General features: G+C 46.6%; 1 protein-coding gene and 1 non-coding gene across 3 annotated transcripts in view; one reads left to right on the forward strand and one right to left on the reverse strand.

The window, feature by feature from the left end:
* Positions 1-20275, forward strand: part of LOC119441714 (serine/threonine-protein kinase OSR1-like) — a 230247-nt gene that overhangs the window by 6037 nt on the left and 203935 nt on the right. Inside the window, exon 1 of one of the 2 annotated variants that reach the window (XM_037706310.2) lies at positions 5457-5939. The exons of the other annotated variant lie outside the window; for it this stretch is intronic. Within the exon in view, the coding sequence (XP_037562238.1) occupies positions 5887-5939 (53 nt within the window). The 5' untranslated portion in view covers positions 5457-5886. Of the gene's footprint in view, positions 1-5456; positions 5940-20275 lie in introns of those variants that run through there. 2 annotated transcript variants of the gene reach the window in all.
* On the reverse strand, positions 18506-18576 carry Trnag-ccc (transfer RNA glycine (anticodon CCC)). The gene has a single exon. It is a non-coding gene; the product is annotated as a tRNA-Gly (tRNA).

Here is a 20275-nt window from a genome sequence, read left to right on the forward strand (position 1 = left end):
GTGTGTAATAAGGTTGAATAAAGTTTTGCCCTGACTGCCAGGTTTCTGCCATACAAGCCCACGGAAGGCTTCGGCAGACCTCGCACAATGATATGTACAAATTGATTGATTATAATAAAGATTATTATTATTATTATTATTATTATTATTATTATTATTATTATTATTATTATTATTATTATTATTATTATTATTATTTGATTTGAAAACGTATATACATCTGACAGGAAAAGGAAGGCGAGGAGCAGGCTGGCAACTGTCACCGGAAAGGCCCCAATGCCTGCCTATTCTTTAGAAAGAGGAGGAGATAGACAATTAGAAATGGAAGATAGGAGGAAGGGGAGGAAAGAGGAAAGAAAGGGCAAGATGACACATCTCAAAGAACAATGTAGAACACACAGTACAGGTCACACACAGTGTGGCCGATCACGGCAGGTCACGCAACTAAAGAAACGTTAAATAGTAGAAATAGTCTCTTGGTTACAAACGTGACCCCAAGTTCGTTACTTATAGAAAAGTAAGGAGAGCGCGATGAGCCTGATCGCGTCGAGACGCACAACCACTGGGGTACAAACATTCGTCGAGTGTCGTGTACACCGCAGGCCAAGGAGATGATAGTCCCTCACCATAGTGACATGCGCCGGGCACTGAAAGCGGGACACTCCATTATCAGGTGCTGAGTGTCTCGCAGCAACCCCAAGACGTATACAATGAACTGGTCACTCGTCCTTGTCGGTATAAATACAGACACACCTAACAATACTCAAACAAACATTACAGGAATTCAGACTGTCGCGGTGTAAAAAAAAAAAAAAAAAAAAAAAAAACGCCGCTTTAGAGCGGGAAAACAAGAACAGCGTTTGAGAACTTGCTAAAAGGGCGGGTGAGAACTTGCTGAAAAAAAAACATAAATAAAGAAAGAAACATGCAAATCCAACTCAACGTTGTACTCTAAACGACGCGAAACTTGTTTGTGTTAGCTGGTTAGCAGCAGTGGCGAATGACACGAGCACTACAGCCTCGTCACCTGTAGCTGTGTAACTAGGTAGTAGTGATTGTATTGAAGAAAAATGACGCTTATTGTTACTACAGGTCTGCGTCACGAAGAATAAGCTCGATGTGTCTACTTGTCGAGGGAAGCCCCTCGGGTTGCGCTCGTGCTCGTGTCCGGCACGCGCTCGAGCGACTGCTCCCGCATTCGTCGTCGTCGTCTTCTTCCACAGCTGGCTCCGTTGCTACTCATAATTCCCAAGGAGGTTTAAAAGCAGTTTTTTTTAAACCTACTTGATCATTCCAGCGTAGAATTTCACTTTTCTTGTGCCGTCGTAATGGGGAGGCCGCGTTAACGGGGGTATGAGCCATTCATTGTGTCTTACGTAACGGACAGATTTAATTTTAACAGAACTTTAACAGAAAGAGAGAGAGAGAGAGAAATAAAAGAGAGACAAAGAGATAGAGAAAGGAAAGAAAGAAAGAAAGAGAGAGAGAAATAGAGAGACCGTGACATGTGAACTTTACGCTACCCTGGCGAAGGATGAGATACACGCACGACAAGCTTCGCTTACCCCCATTTTCTCGACAGGGGAAGGGCTGGTAATTTTTTTTTAATCAGAAGAAGAGGTAGCTCCTGTGTAAGTGACACACCTAGATCACTGTTCAGGGCTGAGATGTATTTTTTCATTAATCAGATGCATTGGAAAGTTTTGTGGGGATGGGAGAAGGGCATCTATCTTTCTCTAGATTTGTATGCTCCTGCGCATTTGGGTTGTCTTCTAATGCTATATTTGGTAACGACCAACGTTGCAATAAACCAGTTGGTAGTCTGCGCTCGATCTTTCCGCGTGTCTCTTATTGTGTGGTGTCATGTTTGCACATTTAGCAGCCACATAAGCAGGCCCATAAGCGGTGTTCGGTCGACGCAGGACAGACGTAATTGGAGTATTATTAACAAGGCATTTGCGCAGAAGGAGCATTTATCAGACTGGCGATGATGATAACAGCGAATGTCGGGGTCGCTGCTTGGGCGCTGCCATCTTTGATCACGTGGCCACGCCGCCATTGTGCGCCTTTGGCTTCCCCTTCTCGCGATAGCGGATGACGTGCATAGTAAATGCAGAAAAGAGCTGCTTTCGCTTTCTGAGTGAATTAGGCAGTAATGCGACATCTTCAACCGAAAGTGCAAACGGAATGTTAGTGCTGGTGATAATTTACACACGGGCTTATTTTAGCCTGATCGCTCGAATACTCCAAGTCGGCGGTGCATGTGCGTCCCCATGCAGATGAAGCGATGCCCGATTTTGCGTACTTCTTTTTCTTTTGTTTTCTCGTAACAGCAGATAGCTCTTGCCGCCTCAGCATTGTTTAATCCGTCGTGACAGTGGTTACGTTCGAGCAGTGCATCGATAATATTGTTCCACTGCATCTCGCAAGCATTGTATCTTCAGAACATGCAACCGTCGGATAGTCCCTGGACATGTATAAGCAGCTAGAACAGTCAGAGCTATATATACATGGAGGTCTGCCCACTTAGCTACGGTATGTAGCTTATCTGTCACTGAATGAGTCATTCGGAATAAAAAAATGGTAGAAGTAATCAAAATTTGGTTCCCAACGTGCCTTGGTGTTTTGCGCTTCAGCGAGAGTGCAGTCGCTTAAATATATTTCGTTGTGCTTTATTACATGCTGAAAGCAGAACAAGCAGTGAAACAACCTTTCTTTTTTAATTCTTGTACTTGCCACAACAGAGAAAAATGTGTTTACACGGGAGACGTTCTCGGTTTATTTTCATGACTGTATGCACCGTCCACCTCGCGTACGAACCATGACTGGTCGTCTCACCTGGTTAATAAAATCCGCATTACCGGACGCGGGATATTCGATAAGAAGCCTGACAGTGCGACGACACTAAACGTGTACTAGAGGACACTCAATCGTTCCTAGCTCACTGACGCTCGTAATTGTTCATATCGCATTCGTATCGGAGCTGAACTTTATTTTTTATAGCCGAGTAGCTTAATGCGTAAAAATAATCATTCATATATGACAGACAACCAATTGCTTGCTAAAAGGCACGGTCTGCATGCACAGCACGCAAACTCGAGTTTCCCCTTCTTGCAGAGTACGCTGATATCGCATACTGTCGGAGGGTACTTTTTCAGGTGTACCACGCCACACTTTACTTCATACGGGCACTGTGTTATCCTATACAGTCAATAGAGTTAGCACAAACCCATTCTCCTATTGCGTTGAGTCAGAAATTCGGCTGCACTAAGAAGGCACTCAACCGCACTCGGAAGGCATCGTATGGCGTCGAAGCTGGTGGCGCCACCTCTTTTGCGCTCGGCAAACTAACCGCTGCAAACGGTCTGAGTAGAGTTCACGGCGAGGGTGTTGTTTTTAGGCAAAGTTCACGGTTCCTCTTAAAACAAACTTTCTTTGCGCATAACGTAATTCACGGCGTACCGACCACGAAGAAGCAAGACAAACTTGCGCGGAAATGATAGAATGTCTGCTTTCCGCGCTACGATGACAGCTCGTCCAGGAAAGAGAGTCCGCGCGAGGTTTCAAAAGAAGGCTCACGCTGGTGGGAAATTAAAAAAAAAAAAAAAAAAAAAAAACTTGCAGTCCATGTAAAAAAGTTGTCGCAGTTTCACCTGAAAGGCGAAGCATCAATTGCGATAGCAAACTTGTAGAGAGCTATACGGAGTAATGATATTAGCTTTATCAGCTGTATAAACTTGGACATGCAGCAGCATCGGCAACACGCAAAACTGTTGTCGACGCCATCGGCGTTTTGCCCGCGTTCGCTCAAAATGCGTGCGGCGTTGGTGACTGTTGCCGGAGCCTCTGATATAAATAGGCACTGCGTGCCGCAGCTAAACGTCGCCTCCCTTCCCTCCCCCTCCCCCACGGCCTCTCGCTCGTCGGAAGAAGGCGCGTTTGCTCTACATACATGGTGATTGTGAAGGAGAACAGAGACGCCTACTTCTGCAGCCCTTAAGCGAGCACGGCGCAGAACGCGCGTTTGTTCTCCGCCGTGCGTTCACTCCCCGTGAAAGACGCGCCCCTCGCGCCCTTTCACTCGCACATACAGCGTTCGTGGCGCTGAGCCGTGCTCCCTCAAGGGCTGCAGAAGATAGCGCCAACCTTTCCCTTTCCCTCAAGAACCACTTATCATCGGCGACGATTTCTTCTCCAAATGACGTCATACGGAACCTCACGGCGACGCCGACGGCAGAAATCTGCTTTTGAGTGTCCATATAATTGCTATCGCAATAAAATAGAACATTAGGAAGACGTTGGAGCATTCCGATCTGAAGCGCTAGAACAACCTAAATCGCAGTTTCATGGCGTCACAGTTACATAGCCGGTGACGCAGTTTCGGAGCGAGCTTCAAACTTGGAGGTCTCTTGTTTATTTTCTCCACAAATTAGTAACTTTTTTCATTGAAAAAAAAGGAGATATAGTTTTGGAAGAGTAATATTGCCGTCTGGTCTTATTTATTGCTTGTCTCTATAGCGTTACCGTAACTCCCAGCTGACATAAGATGGCAGCGCGTATACGCTGACGGTACCTTACCTATCAGTGGTGATAGTAGTAAAACAACCACTCCAGGCAACAACAACAAAAAGTTTTGAGCTTACAGGCATCGTCCGTGGAATCACCAGCACGTACACGCCTACACTAGTAAAATCTCGCTCACCTTCCTCAATACTGAACTCGCGAATCTCTCTCTTTTTTCACTCTTTCTTTTCGTTTTTATTTCTTCCGCGGATTTAATTCGGACTCGTCCTGCTGCAGTGCGAAATTTGTGCTATATCGATAGCGGTTTGCGTTCAATAACACTCATTAATCAATTGAAAAGCTACCTGGCACGATTTCTATTTCCTTAACACTTGCTTGCGGTTGTATTGCTATTTTTATGCGTGCTATGTTCAGGGTTGTGTTTTGTTGTTGATTTTTTTTTTCTTTTTGAGCGTGCTTATAGCTTGTACTTTACTCTATTCCTCCGGCCCCCTCCGTCTGCTGTACGTGTTAACTTCTGTGAACTTATGCTATGCCTGCTCCCTTCCGTAACGCCATATTGGCCTATATAGAATTTGTGAAAATAAATAAAAATTTAAAAAATGAATTGGCGGAGGTGATAACCGCTTAGCAATTGCCTCTCGATGGGCGCTAGAGAGCAGCTTGCTCGCAGCGACGACTCCCGCAGCGCAAGAGAGGCGCGCGCTTTGCGCGACGTCCGCGGAAGCACAACACAAACACATTGTTCTCATCTTTCTTGTGCCCTTCCTCGGTGCGCGCAAGTGGCTTCGCCTGCAAAAAAGAAAAGAAAAGAAAACTTTAACAAAACAAAACGAAACAAAAAGAAAACCCGGCGCGGAATCTCCCACCGAACGGCACCGAACGGTCGCGCGCTCCCGTTTCGCGTCTGGTCTGCCGTCGAGCGCGACGATCCTGCCTCTTCGGCTGTGCGCAGTGCGTTGGCGATCCCAAGTGCACGGCGCTGCTGTGTCTACGGTTGCTGGAGGCTTCGCCGCGCCGCCGCCGCCGCCGCAGCCTGTGTGCAACGCGAAACCAATTTCAGTGTGCGAGCGAGGAACTCCCATTTCGCTCATCGCTCACGTATCTTCACAGAAGACGCGGCGGCATTCGCTGCTGCTGCTGCTGCTTCTGGACGTCGTTTGCCGCACCGCCCAGCCGCTGGTACTACCGGTTCCCCGCCGGGCTCGTGGCTCCTTCTTAACAGGATCGCCGCCGAGGAACACACCCTCTCGTGTGTAACCACCGCGCAACGAGCTCCACGTGCGATCGCGAACGCCGCCGGTTGTTAAACGTTCGCCGGCGCGACGAGACGGTCTGACTTGACCACGCCGACTCGGCAGGATGTGGCTACGGGTGGCGGCGCTCAAGAATCGCCTCAGCTCGCAGCGGAGAAGGTGAGTGTGCGCGCTGTAGTCCTCCACGATTGGGCTCGAGTCCGTCCGTGCACGCACTGCGCACGAATGCGAAGAACTCACTTTGGCTTGTTCTCCGAAAGATAATAGTGCTCGCGCTCGGACGGTGGGACGGTGTTACCAGAGGCATTACGAAGTGTTCGCATCGCCAAGTGGAGTGTCGACGTTCTGGATTTATTTTGCGGAGGTCTGTTCTGTATACTGTAAGGTGGGCGTCGATGCGACCTGTAGTGCAGTCGGTATCGGGGTCCTTCGATCAAAAGCATTGAACGACTGTGCTAGCTAACGCCGACTTTGCGCGGGCCGGGAACCTGTGAACCACAAGATGCCATTCGTCTCATAAAAGCACAGATCTTACGGCGCCGCGGTGACACTGAATGCGCTGCGTTTCTCGAATACTTGTACATCGAGCTTACGGCGCATGACAGCTCCAGTTAAAGAGACAGTGACTCGAAATTTCAAGGTCATGTTTATTGTTGCGTTAGCGTTAGGAGTGTCAAAGAAAATTGAGAGAACTGTACGCGAAGTGTGGGAAGCCCAGCCACGCGAATATATTTACATACATAGTGAAGTTGACGGTGGTCTGCTCCACCACCGCCAGTTGCACTTCGCTCCTCGAAGACGCAGGAGGTGTGTCGAGTGAGCTCCTGAACAACACTTTGCGATGTGGTGACCGTGGTTTAAATCATGCATCCGGGACCTCAAAGAGTTGTGACGTAATATTAACGCATTCCTCTCGCAATTACCGCTAAATCACTACTCAATTTTTATTTCTGTTTCTGCAGTATGCGCTTCAGTAACCGCGGTACGGAAACTCGCAAGCGTCAGTAAGTTACTGGCAATTTTGAAAATTTAAAGAAAGCTTTGTTCGGAGATCAAGAAAATGAAAAAAAAAAATGTGCTGGTATTTGTTTTTCGAACCGACAAGAAGGCAACGCAGTGCCTGACTTATTCCCGCCCCTCAAGCGACAAAGCTGCTTACACCACGCTAGATGTACGCCGAAACAAGACTGCACTGATGAACAGCACATTTGCATAGGCAATGCGTAACAAAATGAGAAACCGAAACTACATAATTCCTGGCACTAATTATAATACAATCATTTAACGATAAACCAATACATTGGATCCGCCTTTGCTATCGTCATCCTTCGCTTCTTGATTTCTGGGCTCCAAGATGTTGAAGCCCAGAGTGCCGTCACGTTGAGAGCACCGCGAGTAATTCAGATGGCGGTGCACGTTGTGGGTATATCACAGACCGCTGACGTGCGCTGGAAGCGCCAGTGCAAGTGGATGTGTGACTACCTTGCAGGCAGGTCAGTCTATATGTCCTATATTTTAAAATAAAGAAGTCTTCATTGCAACCTATGAGGGAGATACGACGGCCCACAAAATATTACGGGGTGTTCCCCAGAAATATTAATTAATAAGTCTGGCATTGTTTGGGATCTCCCTCATCGGTCTCGACAAGTGGACGCCAAATTCAGTGGCTATTTCGCTTTTATGCGGGTGACATCGGTACACGGCCCTTTGGGGGCAATATTTCGCTTGCTGCGCGCAAGACTACAAAAGGCCATCATGCATGTCGACACAGAAATTCCACATGCTCCGCGGCCTTGAAATGCCGCCGGAGAAGGGCTTTGCGATTGCCCTGTTGATGCGTGACGTCTCACGCTACGTGCTAAAGGCTGCAGGCACTCCCGTATCCTACGTCACAAGTTACGTCTTACGTGACGCAGACACGCCGCACGCCGAACACTTAAAGGAGAAAATCGACTCCTTTGCAAACATTTGTCTCGTACTTTTTGTTGGAGTGAGCCGATGTTCTATAGATTCTCTATACTGAGCGTAGATTCACTACGGCCTCTTCCGATAGTCTGCCGGCCCTACAGATTCTCTCACAACTAGTAAGAAATTCGTATAGAGGGCTCCCAAGCCGAAGTTTGTTACGGATGTTATATATGACTTCCTTGGAGTAAACAAAAGGCAGGCCGACACAGAGCAGGCGCCTTTCGTTCCGATTTTTTTTTTTTTAATACGAGAGGCACTTGGCGCATCACATCTGATATATTGCCTTGCAGCCACTAACATCTTTGCGGTGTACGACCTGCTTCCTGCTCAGTATGAGAGCCTTTCAGCGCCTATTTTACCACCACAGTAGCGTTCTTCCTGAATAATCACTGCGCCAATGCCAAGTATATACGTGGCGAAGCTAACGCCTCCATCGCTGACATTAAAATATTCTGCGCTCCAGCGCATCATGCGCAAGATGCTACGAAGGTCGGCGCTACATTCATACCGATGAGTCCGTCACATCCTATTTTTCTACGTCCGACAGGCGCCTGAATTCCATCTACTAAAACAACTTTTTCGGTGAGGTCTCAACCGCACGACGTCTACCACTGCCACGGAGTTGGCTGTATACTGCGTGCATGCCTTAGCTTCACGTTTTTGGACGAGCCAGCAAATCGATGTGCACTCTTCGCCGACTCTCGGGCAGCGCATATATCTCCTTGAAGTCGCTACAATTAAAAGATGAGCTTGTTTGAGGCACCAACTGGTCTACGTACAGAGGCGTGCAGGTTGCGCCGCAGCACTGCGCTTCAGTGGCGGCCCCCTTATAATGCGGCATAACAGGCGACGTCGAGGCTGACGTCGCCCGTTATGACGTCGATACGGCTGCTCATCGCGACTATAGGGTTGCCAACCATCCCGAATTTTGAGTAAATGACCAGAGTTCCGACTTGATGCCAGTCGGGGTGGTCAAATGTCCCGAGTTTTACTTGTTTTTTCTGCTGAATAACAATCTATAAATCAGATTTCTGATTTATAATGCCTAACAGCTTGATTGTACATGCCTTTGCTTTGTCTTGTGCTGCATCGTCATAAACAAAGGCGGTTCCGCTTTTTTCGTTGCCTTAGTTATGTTGCAAGCCCTGACCGTCTACAGTAACCTTATCTGTATTGGTAGCCGTGTTAGTCAGGCAACTCATTTTTTTTTTATCGTGGCAGGGTCAAAGTAGAAAAAAGAATTGTGCACCTTTGTGGCAAGTACAGACTGGCAGCCCCTGGCAATGACAGGATCGGTCGTCACAGATGTGATTTTGACATGCCGAGTGGACTTTGGAGGCGCGACCGCATACATGTTCACACCGTATTCGTTTAAACGTCGCTTACGAACTACTTCGTACAGAAGCTGCAGTTGACGCGATCGCCGCGCTCGACAGTGTTGCAAGGCGAGAGATTACATGCATATTGTTTTCAGCGTGTGCACACGCTATGAGGCCTCAAAAGCAGTCCTCAAATCTGCTTTGAATTTACGTGGCAGCTCCTTCGAGCTACAACATATTCTTCGACCTTGGAGCACTACTGCTTTAAAAAATTAAATTATGGGGTTTTACGTGCCAAAACCAGTTCTGATTATGAGGCACGCCGTAGTGGGGGACTCCGGAAATTTTGACCACCTGGGTTCTTTAAGGTGCACCTAAATCTAAGTACACGGGTGTTTTCGCATTTCGCCCCCATCGAAATGCGGCCGCCGTGGCCGGGATTCGATCCCGCGACCTCGTGCTCAGCAGCCCAACACCATAGCCACTGAGCAACCACGGCGGGTCACTACTGCTATAGTGCTTTGCGCCCAACAAAAGATGCTATATCAGTTTTCGTCCATCCCACTGGCCGGAACAAGACACTTTAGTTGCCGGATACAATTTTGTGGGCTCGTGCGTGTTATTCGTGTAGCTTGTGTCCGATGTGTGCTTGCGTACTACACATGAGTGGGTTGTTTACGCACCACGCTTGTCATCTGCAGTGGCACGCTAAGCATGTGCATGGTCAGGAAAACATCTCCAGCATCCGTTAAGGAAAGTCCCTCTCTTTCTAATGGCGCTTTCGAAGTGGCAAACAGAAGCGGTCAGGGGTGGTTCCTACGAAAATACTCTCGTAAGGGCTTACCTCCATCCCACCAGGATCACCGCGAGGCCGCGGCGTAACTTTTTTTCGCATGCTTTAGTATGCATGCACGGGGTAAAACGTGATTAGAGGATGAAATTTCGGAGAGCCGGCGAAAGGGCGTTCGACGATATATAGAAGCTGTAAAACGCCGGTTCATGGTCAGATTGACTCCTTTCACTGCATCGGTTATGAACGAGAATTAAAGCTCTCCGTGGATGGCTCTCGGGCGTCGTGGACCTCCCTTTAAGCCACGCTAACCTCTGTGTCGCAAGGTGCGCCGCTTGAAGTCAGTCGCTCGCATGGTATTTAAAGTTAAAACGTGTGCCCTTTGCTATCATAGAACACGTGGTCGCAGATGTACGATTGCATTTGTAGAGCAATATTCCGGGACATGGTAGAATGCCAACCCGCGTCAATACTCCACGAAGAGGAGTTCATTCGTTGCGGAAGAGTGGCGAATTCCGATTAGCATTCTTACGTTCGTTGCGGTGCGCGTTGAAGCAATAGAGCTTCCAGCAAATGTCAGTGCTCTTGGTAAAAGAACAACTAACGGCCGACACAAGCCGAATAACATAACGGAAAGAAGCGGCCGTTAACCTGTAAAAAAACGTGTTCGGCGACAATCGAGAGTGTGCGAAAAAGGCCATCGGCTTGGCGAGCACGTGCAGTGTGCTGTCAAAACGTCGTCAAAATAAGCAGCGTTTGAGTGCTAGTCGTCTGCGAACAGTAGACGTACCGTTTAGCATATCGTTAAGACAAACCGACTGCAACGTGTGCGCGCGCGCACGTGTGCACTTTCCTATTGTTTATGTTTCCGAGTCGAAATGCGAGTTCTCTGAACCCTCTACAAATTCCTCCCCGCGATCGCTTCGTGTTCTCTGTACCGCGCTGTCTAAGAATGAGGTCGGGCGCTGCAACGGAGTGTATTGAATTGCTCAATTAACGCGCAACATTTTTTTTTTACTATGCAACGTTCTCTCGCAGCAATAATTATCGGACAAAATCGTCATAATTCTGGACACTTCTTTAGCTAAGGCTGTGAGCCAGACACTTCGCAAGTATGCTCAACGCGTGCATAAGGTTTTTAAGAGAAAAAAGTACTCATAACATTGATGAAAGGATATACCGCGGCAAGAACAATGACGCACATCGTTAAAACAGTTATGGGCTTTAACGTTACATAGTACCATTGCAATTTTTTCACTTGGGGACCTCAACCTGTATATCGTTCTCCATCTGTATGTCATACAAGTCTATGTTGAATAAGCTCAAACTCTATTGAAGTAACTTGGGGGACGGTGATGCTCCGGATTATTTTGATCAACTTGGGATTTTTAACTTGCGCACAGCCGAGATTTCTGCCCGCAACATCGTTCTCAGCAGGAGCAAACAATTATCGTCAAGGCCCAGAATTACCTACAGAAAATTCAACATCAAGATGGGGGGGGTCGGACTACCACACTGTGAATACATGAATATAACGCCTCGCAATGGCTGGCCAACGTTTCGATAGGTAGACCTATCTGTAACATTTGCAAGAGTGTTCCTTGAAAAGTTCGTCGTTTAAATTATTGCATTCAGAAAAAAATTACAGCACATAATTTGCAGTGTAGTTTAGACCCACAGCGTTAATCGTAATGCATTGTTCAAAGCGCTGCCATTCTTATGCTCTGTATTTGGTTCTTTCATATCCGGAAAGCCATAACGTTCGCGGTGTTCGTGAAAGGAGAACACTAGAGACACAACGTATATAAAGACGGTACGCACGCAAACCAGTGTTGCCAACTCTGATTCGGGCATGTCGCTAAATTAGTTTTACACGATATGAAAACGCACATATAAAATGCGCAGATGAAATAGGGAGGGAGCAGGCCGGGAGGGGCACAACGTGTGCTTCGCCTCCTCTCCGTGCCCTGCACATGTTGCCTTGACATGGGACGTTAAGGAGAGGGACGGAGAGCATGCGCGCGACGCGCGCTATGCTCGGGAGAGAGAAAGAGAAAATGAGAGAGTGAGACAGAAATTGTAGCAGCACCAACGAGGCAACGCACAGAGCTGCTGCTGACGCCACCAGCGTTTCCCCGTTTTCTCTCGACGTTCGCGGCTGCAGCAGGCGCCTCTGGCAGGTTTCGACCAGCCACGCGCTGGCAAGTGTGGAGGCGCAGCTTGGCCGTGACGTCACCAGGGAGATAAAGCTCGGAGCCATCGCGACGGCGGCAGAACTCTCGTTGACTCTGTGGCGTGTACCTGTAGCCTTGACATGGGACGACCAAAGAAGATCCGGAAATCCGAAGAAAAAGTCGCTCGTCTTGAAGCGCGTCGCGCGGCCAAGCGAGAATCTTCGCATCGGTGGCGGGCCAGATTCGGAATATCGTCCCTAGCAGCACTTAGCATTTCCTAGCAAAACTTAGCCAAGCCTAGTAAAACCTGGAAGAAGCTAGATCGATCACCAGCTCCGTTGTTTACTCCAGCCTTGTACCACTAGTGCAAGCTGCCTATGTTTTGCTTTCGGGTTCACTTCAGCTTCGGGTTCACGCTTTCCGGTTTGATTCAGGTCTGCGATCGCGCAAACAGCTCGCTTTCTGCACGTTCGGTTTGACTGCTACATCACAAAGTGGGAAATCTGGGGTACGCCCCGTTATCTCTGACGGCCGCTGACGCAATCACAATTCTGAGCAATCACGAGAGGGCAAACGAAGGAACGGAAAAGCGAGCTGTTTGCGTGATCATAGCCCAGGTTCAGCTCCGGAGCGAAATTTTTAACAGTTCGAAATGGTTAGCACCTTCCTGAACAGTTTCATTTAGTCAAACGAGTACGACTAAAATGAAAACGCATCCTTCGCATGCCTTTGGTTTCCGGGAAAACGCGCTGTACATTTGGAGAAACAAGTTCGTTTGGATATGCTAGCTGTACAGCTTACGGACCATTTTATTTTAGATGCGAGAGCATCTTATGCTCGGGGCAGTGTCCGTTCTGCGGCGTCCGCACCCATACTGCGCATGCGCAGCGCTCCCTCATTCTCCTCTCCTACGCAGATGCGCGCTCTCCTCCTCCTCTCTCTCCCTCTCCGTCACAGGTTCGGCGCAGCAAATCATTGCATATAACTCTCTCACTCTCTCCCTCTCTCTCTAAGGGTACGCCGGTAGGCGGCGCAAGTGTCGCGGCGCAGTATAAAGCGCGCGTTCGCTGTGCTTCTGTCACTCCCCCTCTGTGCAACGATGTGCGAAACGCCATGAACAACGTCAACGTCTGCGCTAGTTGCAGCGGCAGCGCCACCGCCGCGGAGCATAGGAAGGCTCAGGAAGCCGAACGTAAACGTCAGCGTCGGCAAGCGGACCCCGAACTTCGGGCCAGGGACACCCTCTGCAGCAAGACCCATTGACGCTACAGTGCGCGCTAGGAATCACGTACGATCTCTAAATAAAGACGCAACAACCCCGTACAAACGTCTCCTCTCTTCTCAATACATTCTCTCACTCTAACTTTCATTGCGTTTTGTTGCCAAGTGAAACGAAACGGAAACCCGATGCGCACCCCTCGCGATGCTTTCGCATCCCACCATGGTTAATTGCCCGTAGGGTGAGATGATGTGATTTTTTGCACGGGTATTAACTAAAAAAAAAAACAGCACTAGAATGAGGTGTCATGCACCGTTGATGCATGATGTTTCAGCTAAGTTATGCCAAGCATTTGAAAAATCAGGCGTGTGCTATGCGAATGCAACCATCGCATTATTTTACTGTCCTCTTGAGGAAATCCAGTTTTTTTTTTACTATGACCAAATGTGATTATTTACAATAAATAAGTATCCTGTAACGAATTATTTTAAACGTAAACTATTTATTGAAAAAGTTGTAGACTGGTTTCAGAAATACGAATTAAAATCCATGGTAATTCAGTAACACTGCTGCAGTGTTTTTATTCTTTGGGGTTGCATAGAAAGCGCTGGAAATCTGTAGAAAAGTACCATGTGACTAGACTTTTGCACGCAGCGACGTTGGTGCCCTCCAACGTGCCTCGAACGAGTGATCAATGTGGTCCAAAAACAGGCTGTACGAATAGTTTCGTAGCGCGATTATTTGAAGTTTGGAATTTGAATTCAATATTACACACTAACTATTCCTATTCGTAATAGGAAGAAAAGAAGGCTGTTAAGGGCTTTTGAATATTTGAAACTGACCAAATATTTCGTTACAAACGAATGTTAAAAGTCCGCTTACTGTTTTCCATCTGTTAAACAATGTATCGCGAATCATCAGAAGTGAGAACGCACCAAAAGCAGAACCAAAATTGGTAACGCAAGTTTTGTTTTCGGTTTCGACGCAGAAGCATTCATGACAAGCTGCAATTTTTGCTTGTAGTACGTCATTTTTGTTTGCAGTGTTGTCGTATAGCAGTTTTATCATCTTCGCTACAACCTACGACGTTTTGATTGCAATGGATCCATTGACATGCGTCTACGCACACACGTTGATCAGTAGCCCTTTTCTTTCCTTTTTCTACAACTTCTGACCTTTCCTTCGGCAACCACTATTTATTGAGTGTTTTTTTTTAAAGCTAGTCATACAGCAGCTATCCATTCTTAGAAAGCCTGCTTGCAACCAGGCTCTGTAGTTGTTGAGGGCCTATTCGTGCACATTTTTCTATGATGATCACTGGTCTTGTGTTTAAAACTGATCTTCTGTCCCTGAGAGTTCGCTGTCTTTATTGCACTAGTCAGTACACGCGCGGCACCTAATTATACTGAAATAAATATTCCTGCTGTATATATATGCGCATTCGGCAGGCTGTTCGACATTCAGTTCGATATTAGATATTGCTATTCGTATTCGATTCGTTCTCGACAGCGTTCATATTCGCCCACCTCTAATGAATAAAAGGGGCCAGCGCAAGAAATTGAAATGCATCATCGACTAATTAACAAAAATTCACTAATGAAGTTTTTAACTAATTACCTGATGGCCCATGTTGCAATTTACAAATTGTAGCCATGAAGTTCGCAAGGCGGATCCGCCCAATTGGAACAAATTCTCAGGATGACACCAGTTTCGAGATATTAATTCCCGAACTTTGCGGGAAAATGCATTGGTGTATCCGGTTACTTTTGTGCTTCAATGCATAAGGCGACGTTTTGTTAAGTAAGAAACTTGCAATAAGTCTGACCCCTCCGATCGCATAACTTAATGCATTGCCACGTGTGCAGCAGGCTTTAGCATTCACATGTTACAGGAGTGCAACATGCTGCCGAATTTTGTTTCACGTTGGTAAAAAAAATTCGACGGTCGCTAAATAGAAAAAAAATTGTCGCTAAGCAGACCGAAATGTCGCTTAGTCGTGTGACGCCATTGCTAAAAGGGCAACACTGACGCACACGATTAATAAATATTGATACGGAAGAGCAGCAGAGGAATGCAGCCTCGGCGTGGCTGCAATGGAGGCGGCGATGAACACCTACTCGTCCCGCTTGCTCCTCGATCGCCATTTTAGCAAGCTTCATTAGCGTTGTAAATATATCTGTAGCTTTCTGTCTGAGCTAAACGTTAACGTTCTCGGTTGAAATGCTGCGTATCGATCACAGTATCTCCAAGTAGCGCCGAACAGTTACACGTAACAATGCCACTGCGTGGGACGAAACTACATCACAAGAAGCGTAGCATTCTTAAAATTTTCCAAGAGGCACACCTGGCCACCGGAATCTTATCTATTATGCTTGCTCTTTACCGGCGCAGGTAAAATTAAGATGGCCCTAGTCTATAGGCAGCCAACACAGAGCACTAGTGATTGTCCACTATTAGTGCATTTATTTATTTATTTATTTATTTATTTATTTATTTATTTATTTATTTATTTATTTATTTATTTATTTATTTATTTATTTATTTATTTATTTATTTATTTCAACATCTTTGTCGGTGCTGTATCTCTCGTGCTTTCCTGTCGTTGAGGCGATGGAAGGCTTAGACACGCATCAAGTTGAAAAAAAAAAAAGGGGGGGGGGGGGGGGAGAGGACACGTTTGCTGGGTGCTGTAACAAAAGTATTGCTCCAAGTGTAGTCACGCTAAATGTGCAGGAATGAATGAATGAATGAATGAATGAATGAATGAATGAATGAATGAATGAATGAATGAATGAATGAATGCCTGGATACACCAATCCGTTTATATATTACCTCTTTGTATCGTAAAGACACCCAATGGAAACGAAAGAGAGAGAAAGTTTAACACGAAAGAGGCAGAGATGTCAGGGCGGTCAGGGAGCGTCAGGTGGCGGCGGGAACATTTTGTTCCATTTGTTCACTTGCTTTCAAGTTGCTGTCAGTCTCAACAAAGACCTTAGACAGCAGTAGGGAATACATTGCATTCAAAAGGCGCACATATACAAGGAAAACTTGCAGTGGAATGAAGAGATGCGCATATACAAAATAAACCCGTGGCGACCACATGCGCAGAGACTTAGCTGTGGTCGCCAAGAACAAAATATGACGGCAAGTGCGGTCGCATGCACACATACGATGTTGACAATGTCTGTGATGGGGTGACAGTCTAATTCTGCGCATGCGTGTGTCCACCACGACACCAAACATTAAACAAAGCTGCACGGAACGAGAACGAAGACGGTTTTGTGAGTTTAGACCCGAAAAACTGAACGATTGTGTATTCGAGTTTACCGGTAGCTGGTCCGATTGGCTGACGGGGATAAGAAAGAAAGCATGTGATATGCGTCTGTTCTGCAAAAGTATTTGTTTAGCTTTCTGGTGCGGCTGGACCGGGCAGAACGCCGAGTTAGCGGTTTGGTCATCTCATGCGGATTAAGGAAAAAAAAAGTTTTCTTTTTCTATGTGGAATACTTATAAATGTTACATTATCCTAAGAAATGCGGAATACGTCCTTACGGCATGCGGGAACCAATTTTTGAAATCACAGTAAATTTTCACCTAAAGAGATTTCTTAACTTTCTTCTAACGTCATTTGAAAACCTTCTCACCAAGGAAGTCCCTACAATACATCGCAGTCTCTGTCTTTTTTATTAATATTAGTTGCATTATGCGTTCGTTGCAATACATTAGTCCGGAGGGAACATGTGAAATTAAGGCATTTGAAACTGGCGATTGCTCATAAAGCAAAAGTAAATTGTGACGGATGCATATGAGTGATGCTCGAATCCAGTAATTCGAGCATCACAGAGATTTCTCTATCCGTCTGCTGTGCTTATGGGGAAAAGGAAGAGGAAAAAGAAATATGAGATAATGCTGAGAGACGACAGAGACGATGACTCTTGTACGGAAGACATACTTTTCAGGCGTATTACTTGTATATTGACGGGTTCAATGGCTGAGGTGCACGATAACTACCAAAATTCCGGCAATAGGTAGCTGCACCCAGTGTACGGACATGACCGACAGGAACATTCTTGGAAGGTCAGCGCGGGCGAAGCGTGATGGAAGGACCTACTCGTGACAATCAATTACACTTTTAAAAATTGTGCGGAAACTAACGACGATGATCGTTAATGTGAGCGAATTTTACCCGAACGAATGAGTGGGTGAGCGAGCGAGTGAACCTGGGGGCGAAAGAGAGAACGAGAGAGAGCGAGCGAGAAAGCGAACGGGAGGGAGAAACAGAGCGAGAGAGCGAGCGAGAGCGAATGAGAGGGATTGGGAGAGCAAGCGAGCGAGACAGCGAATCAGAAGGAGAAAGAGCGAGAGCGCGAACGAGCGCGAGCGAAAGTGGGGGAGTGAGAGAAAAAGCGAACAAGAAAGCGAATGAGTGAGCGAGAGAGCAAGCGAGTGAGAGAGCGAAAGAGAGGGAGAAAGAGAACGAAAGAGTGAGCGAGATATAGAGCGAGAGAGCAAGCGATAGAGAGGGACAAGGAGAGAGAACGAGAAAGTGAGTGAGATAGAGAGCTAGATAGTGAGTGCGAACGCGCCAACGAACGAACGTTTTTCTTTCCATGTCAGACCACTGACTAACAACCACGAAAACGGCCGAAAGAAAGCTGTATTCAACAGCATGTCTGTAAAGCGTCCAAATGGGGTGACGGGGAGTGACGAGAGAGCAGCCGCACGGACAGTCGAAGTGTTTCGCCGGACAGGAGCTTGAGCCGAATAGCAACGCTGAAATGTTGGGCGAACTAAATTGATTGAAATGGCAGCCAGCCTAGAGGGCATCAGGAAAAGCAGGGATGTTGAAAGAATGCTCTCGAAAGCAACGCGCACGACAGCCCAATGCACTGAATGCATATAGTATACTGCAACGGAATAATCTGAACTATTATAAAGAAAATAGGTGCCTATTTTGCGGTTGCGACTGCCGATGATGATAATGAAGATGAAGACGAACATGACGCGTACAAGTCCGAGCTGCGATATCTCTGCATTGTGTCCGATGGGGAAATAAGCCGTCACGTTGGGCTGCAAACACGGATCTGGTGCGACTAACGCCAGTAGTATAAGACGCGCCTGTTAGCGCATTTGCACGTGAACATTGAAGCCCCGCAAAATCGTTATTTAGCATGGCCTTTTCAGATTGGTAGAGGATATAAACTGTGAAGAAAATAATAATAAAAAAACACAAAAGAAAAACTAAAAAAAGTTGCGCCGCCCGGGAATCGAACCCGGGTCGCAAGAATGGGAATCTTGCATGATACCACTACACCAGCGGCGCCACGGAAACATTGCTGCATTACACAGCTATACGTACTTGTTCTTTTCCGCTGAGCTGCTTTTGTCATTTAAGACAATATAAACTGAAGTAAATGAGTGCGATGTAGATCTTTTGGAAGAAATTGTGTCTTTCTTACGGAAACCAAGTCGATTATTTCACTAAATTATTATTCACGCTACCTAAAATCTGCGTAATTTCTTTTTTTTCAAATGGAACTACAGAATGTTGCCCCGCGCATTTTTTTTTTAACTCCTTAACTTTTGCGGATGTGCAGTTCGGGAAAAAAATGGAAAGGAAAGGAAAATCGGCTCACAGAATTACATTACCTATCCGCCGTGTGGTGGCGTAGTGTATTTGGCGTTGCGCTGCTAAGCTCGAGGGCGCGGGATTTGAATCCTATCTCGGCGGCCGCATTGAAATAAGCATTTTTTCCCCCCCCTGTCTTTCTATGGCGCGAAATGCAAGAAGTAGCCGTGCACCGTGCATGGGGTGCCCGTTAAAGAATCCCAGGACGTAGAAATTAATCCGGTGTCGCCCACAACGGCGCGATTCATAAGTATATCGTGGTTTTGGCACGTAAGATCCCAAGATTTAGTTTTAAATCCAGCAGCTGGGTGACGAAGTCTTCCTGAAAAGTGTCTACGATAGGATTTATATTCTTAAATTATCCTCCCCCCCCCCTCCCACACACACCTACACACAAACTCAATGAAGACCTCCCATGCCATTTCACCACGCCATTTGTCGAACATATTTGTCACAGTTGTCGAACACGCTTCAAGACAAGATCTTCCATAGGAGAAAACAGAGAGAATAAGACAGAAAAGAGCAGGCTGACAGCTACCGCAGGAAGACGCGCAACGTCAACCTTAGACTCTTCAATAAGTAGGGGATAGAAAGATACAGATTGAAGATAGGAGGAAGGGAACGAAAGAAATACCAAGACTACAGATCACACAAACTACAGTAATGCAACTACAAAGAATACAACATGCCAGGGGGGTGAAGGAGGGGAATAAAATAAATTAATGAATGCAATAATTCATCTTAGTCAGTTAGGGGATAGATCCCGGACAAGAAGCTACGAGAAACTGAAAATGCGCTATTTTTTAACTAGAAAGAAGAAAAGAAGACGTGTAGATTAAAGATACATAAACGCGTCTCCATCGGGCGCGACAAAAGTTCTTTTGACTTTCTCGCGTGACGACGATCTCGATCAAGTCACGCAGAATTTATTCTGTTCGCGCACGCCATGAATGTACTTCCGTTAAACTGCATGCCCGTCGTCTGCTCCGACAAGGGAATTCCAGAAGAGGGCTTTCCCCGCCAAAAGCTCTTGTTGTGGAGAAGCCATTCTGCTACGTGCGGGCGCCATTCAGAGTCTGGAGGACATTCGAGGTTATCACCGGGAAAAGGGCGCAAGAGCCATTGCTCAACGAGTTAAAACTGAACACACTATACGTTTGCACGTTGCGTGCAGCTCTCTACCCAGTCGTGAAGTACGAAGGCTTTCTGCCTTTTACGGGAAGTCTGTCTCTTCTTGTGCTTTAAAACAATGATCTGAGAGTGTCCTGTGCGGATGATTCCAAAGCTTTCATTGACTACCAAGGCGATCAATACACACACAAAAAAAACGACTGATGCTGTGTCGTTCGCACACACGTTGCGCAATTCCAGATATTTCTCGGATGTTGTCTAG

This window comes from Dermacentor silvarum, chromosome 2 (assembly GCF_013339745.2).
Source record: "Dermacentor silvarum isolate Dsil-2018 chromosome 2, BIME_Dsil_1.4, whole genome shotgun sequence".
NCBI classification, from domain to species: Eukaryota; Metazoa; Arthropoda; class Arachnida; order Ixodida; family Ixodidae; genus Dermacentor; species Dermacentor silvarum.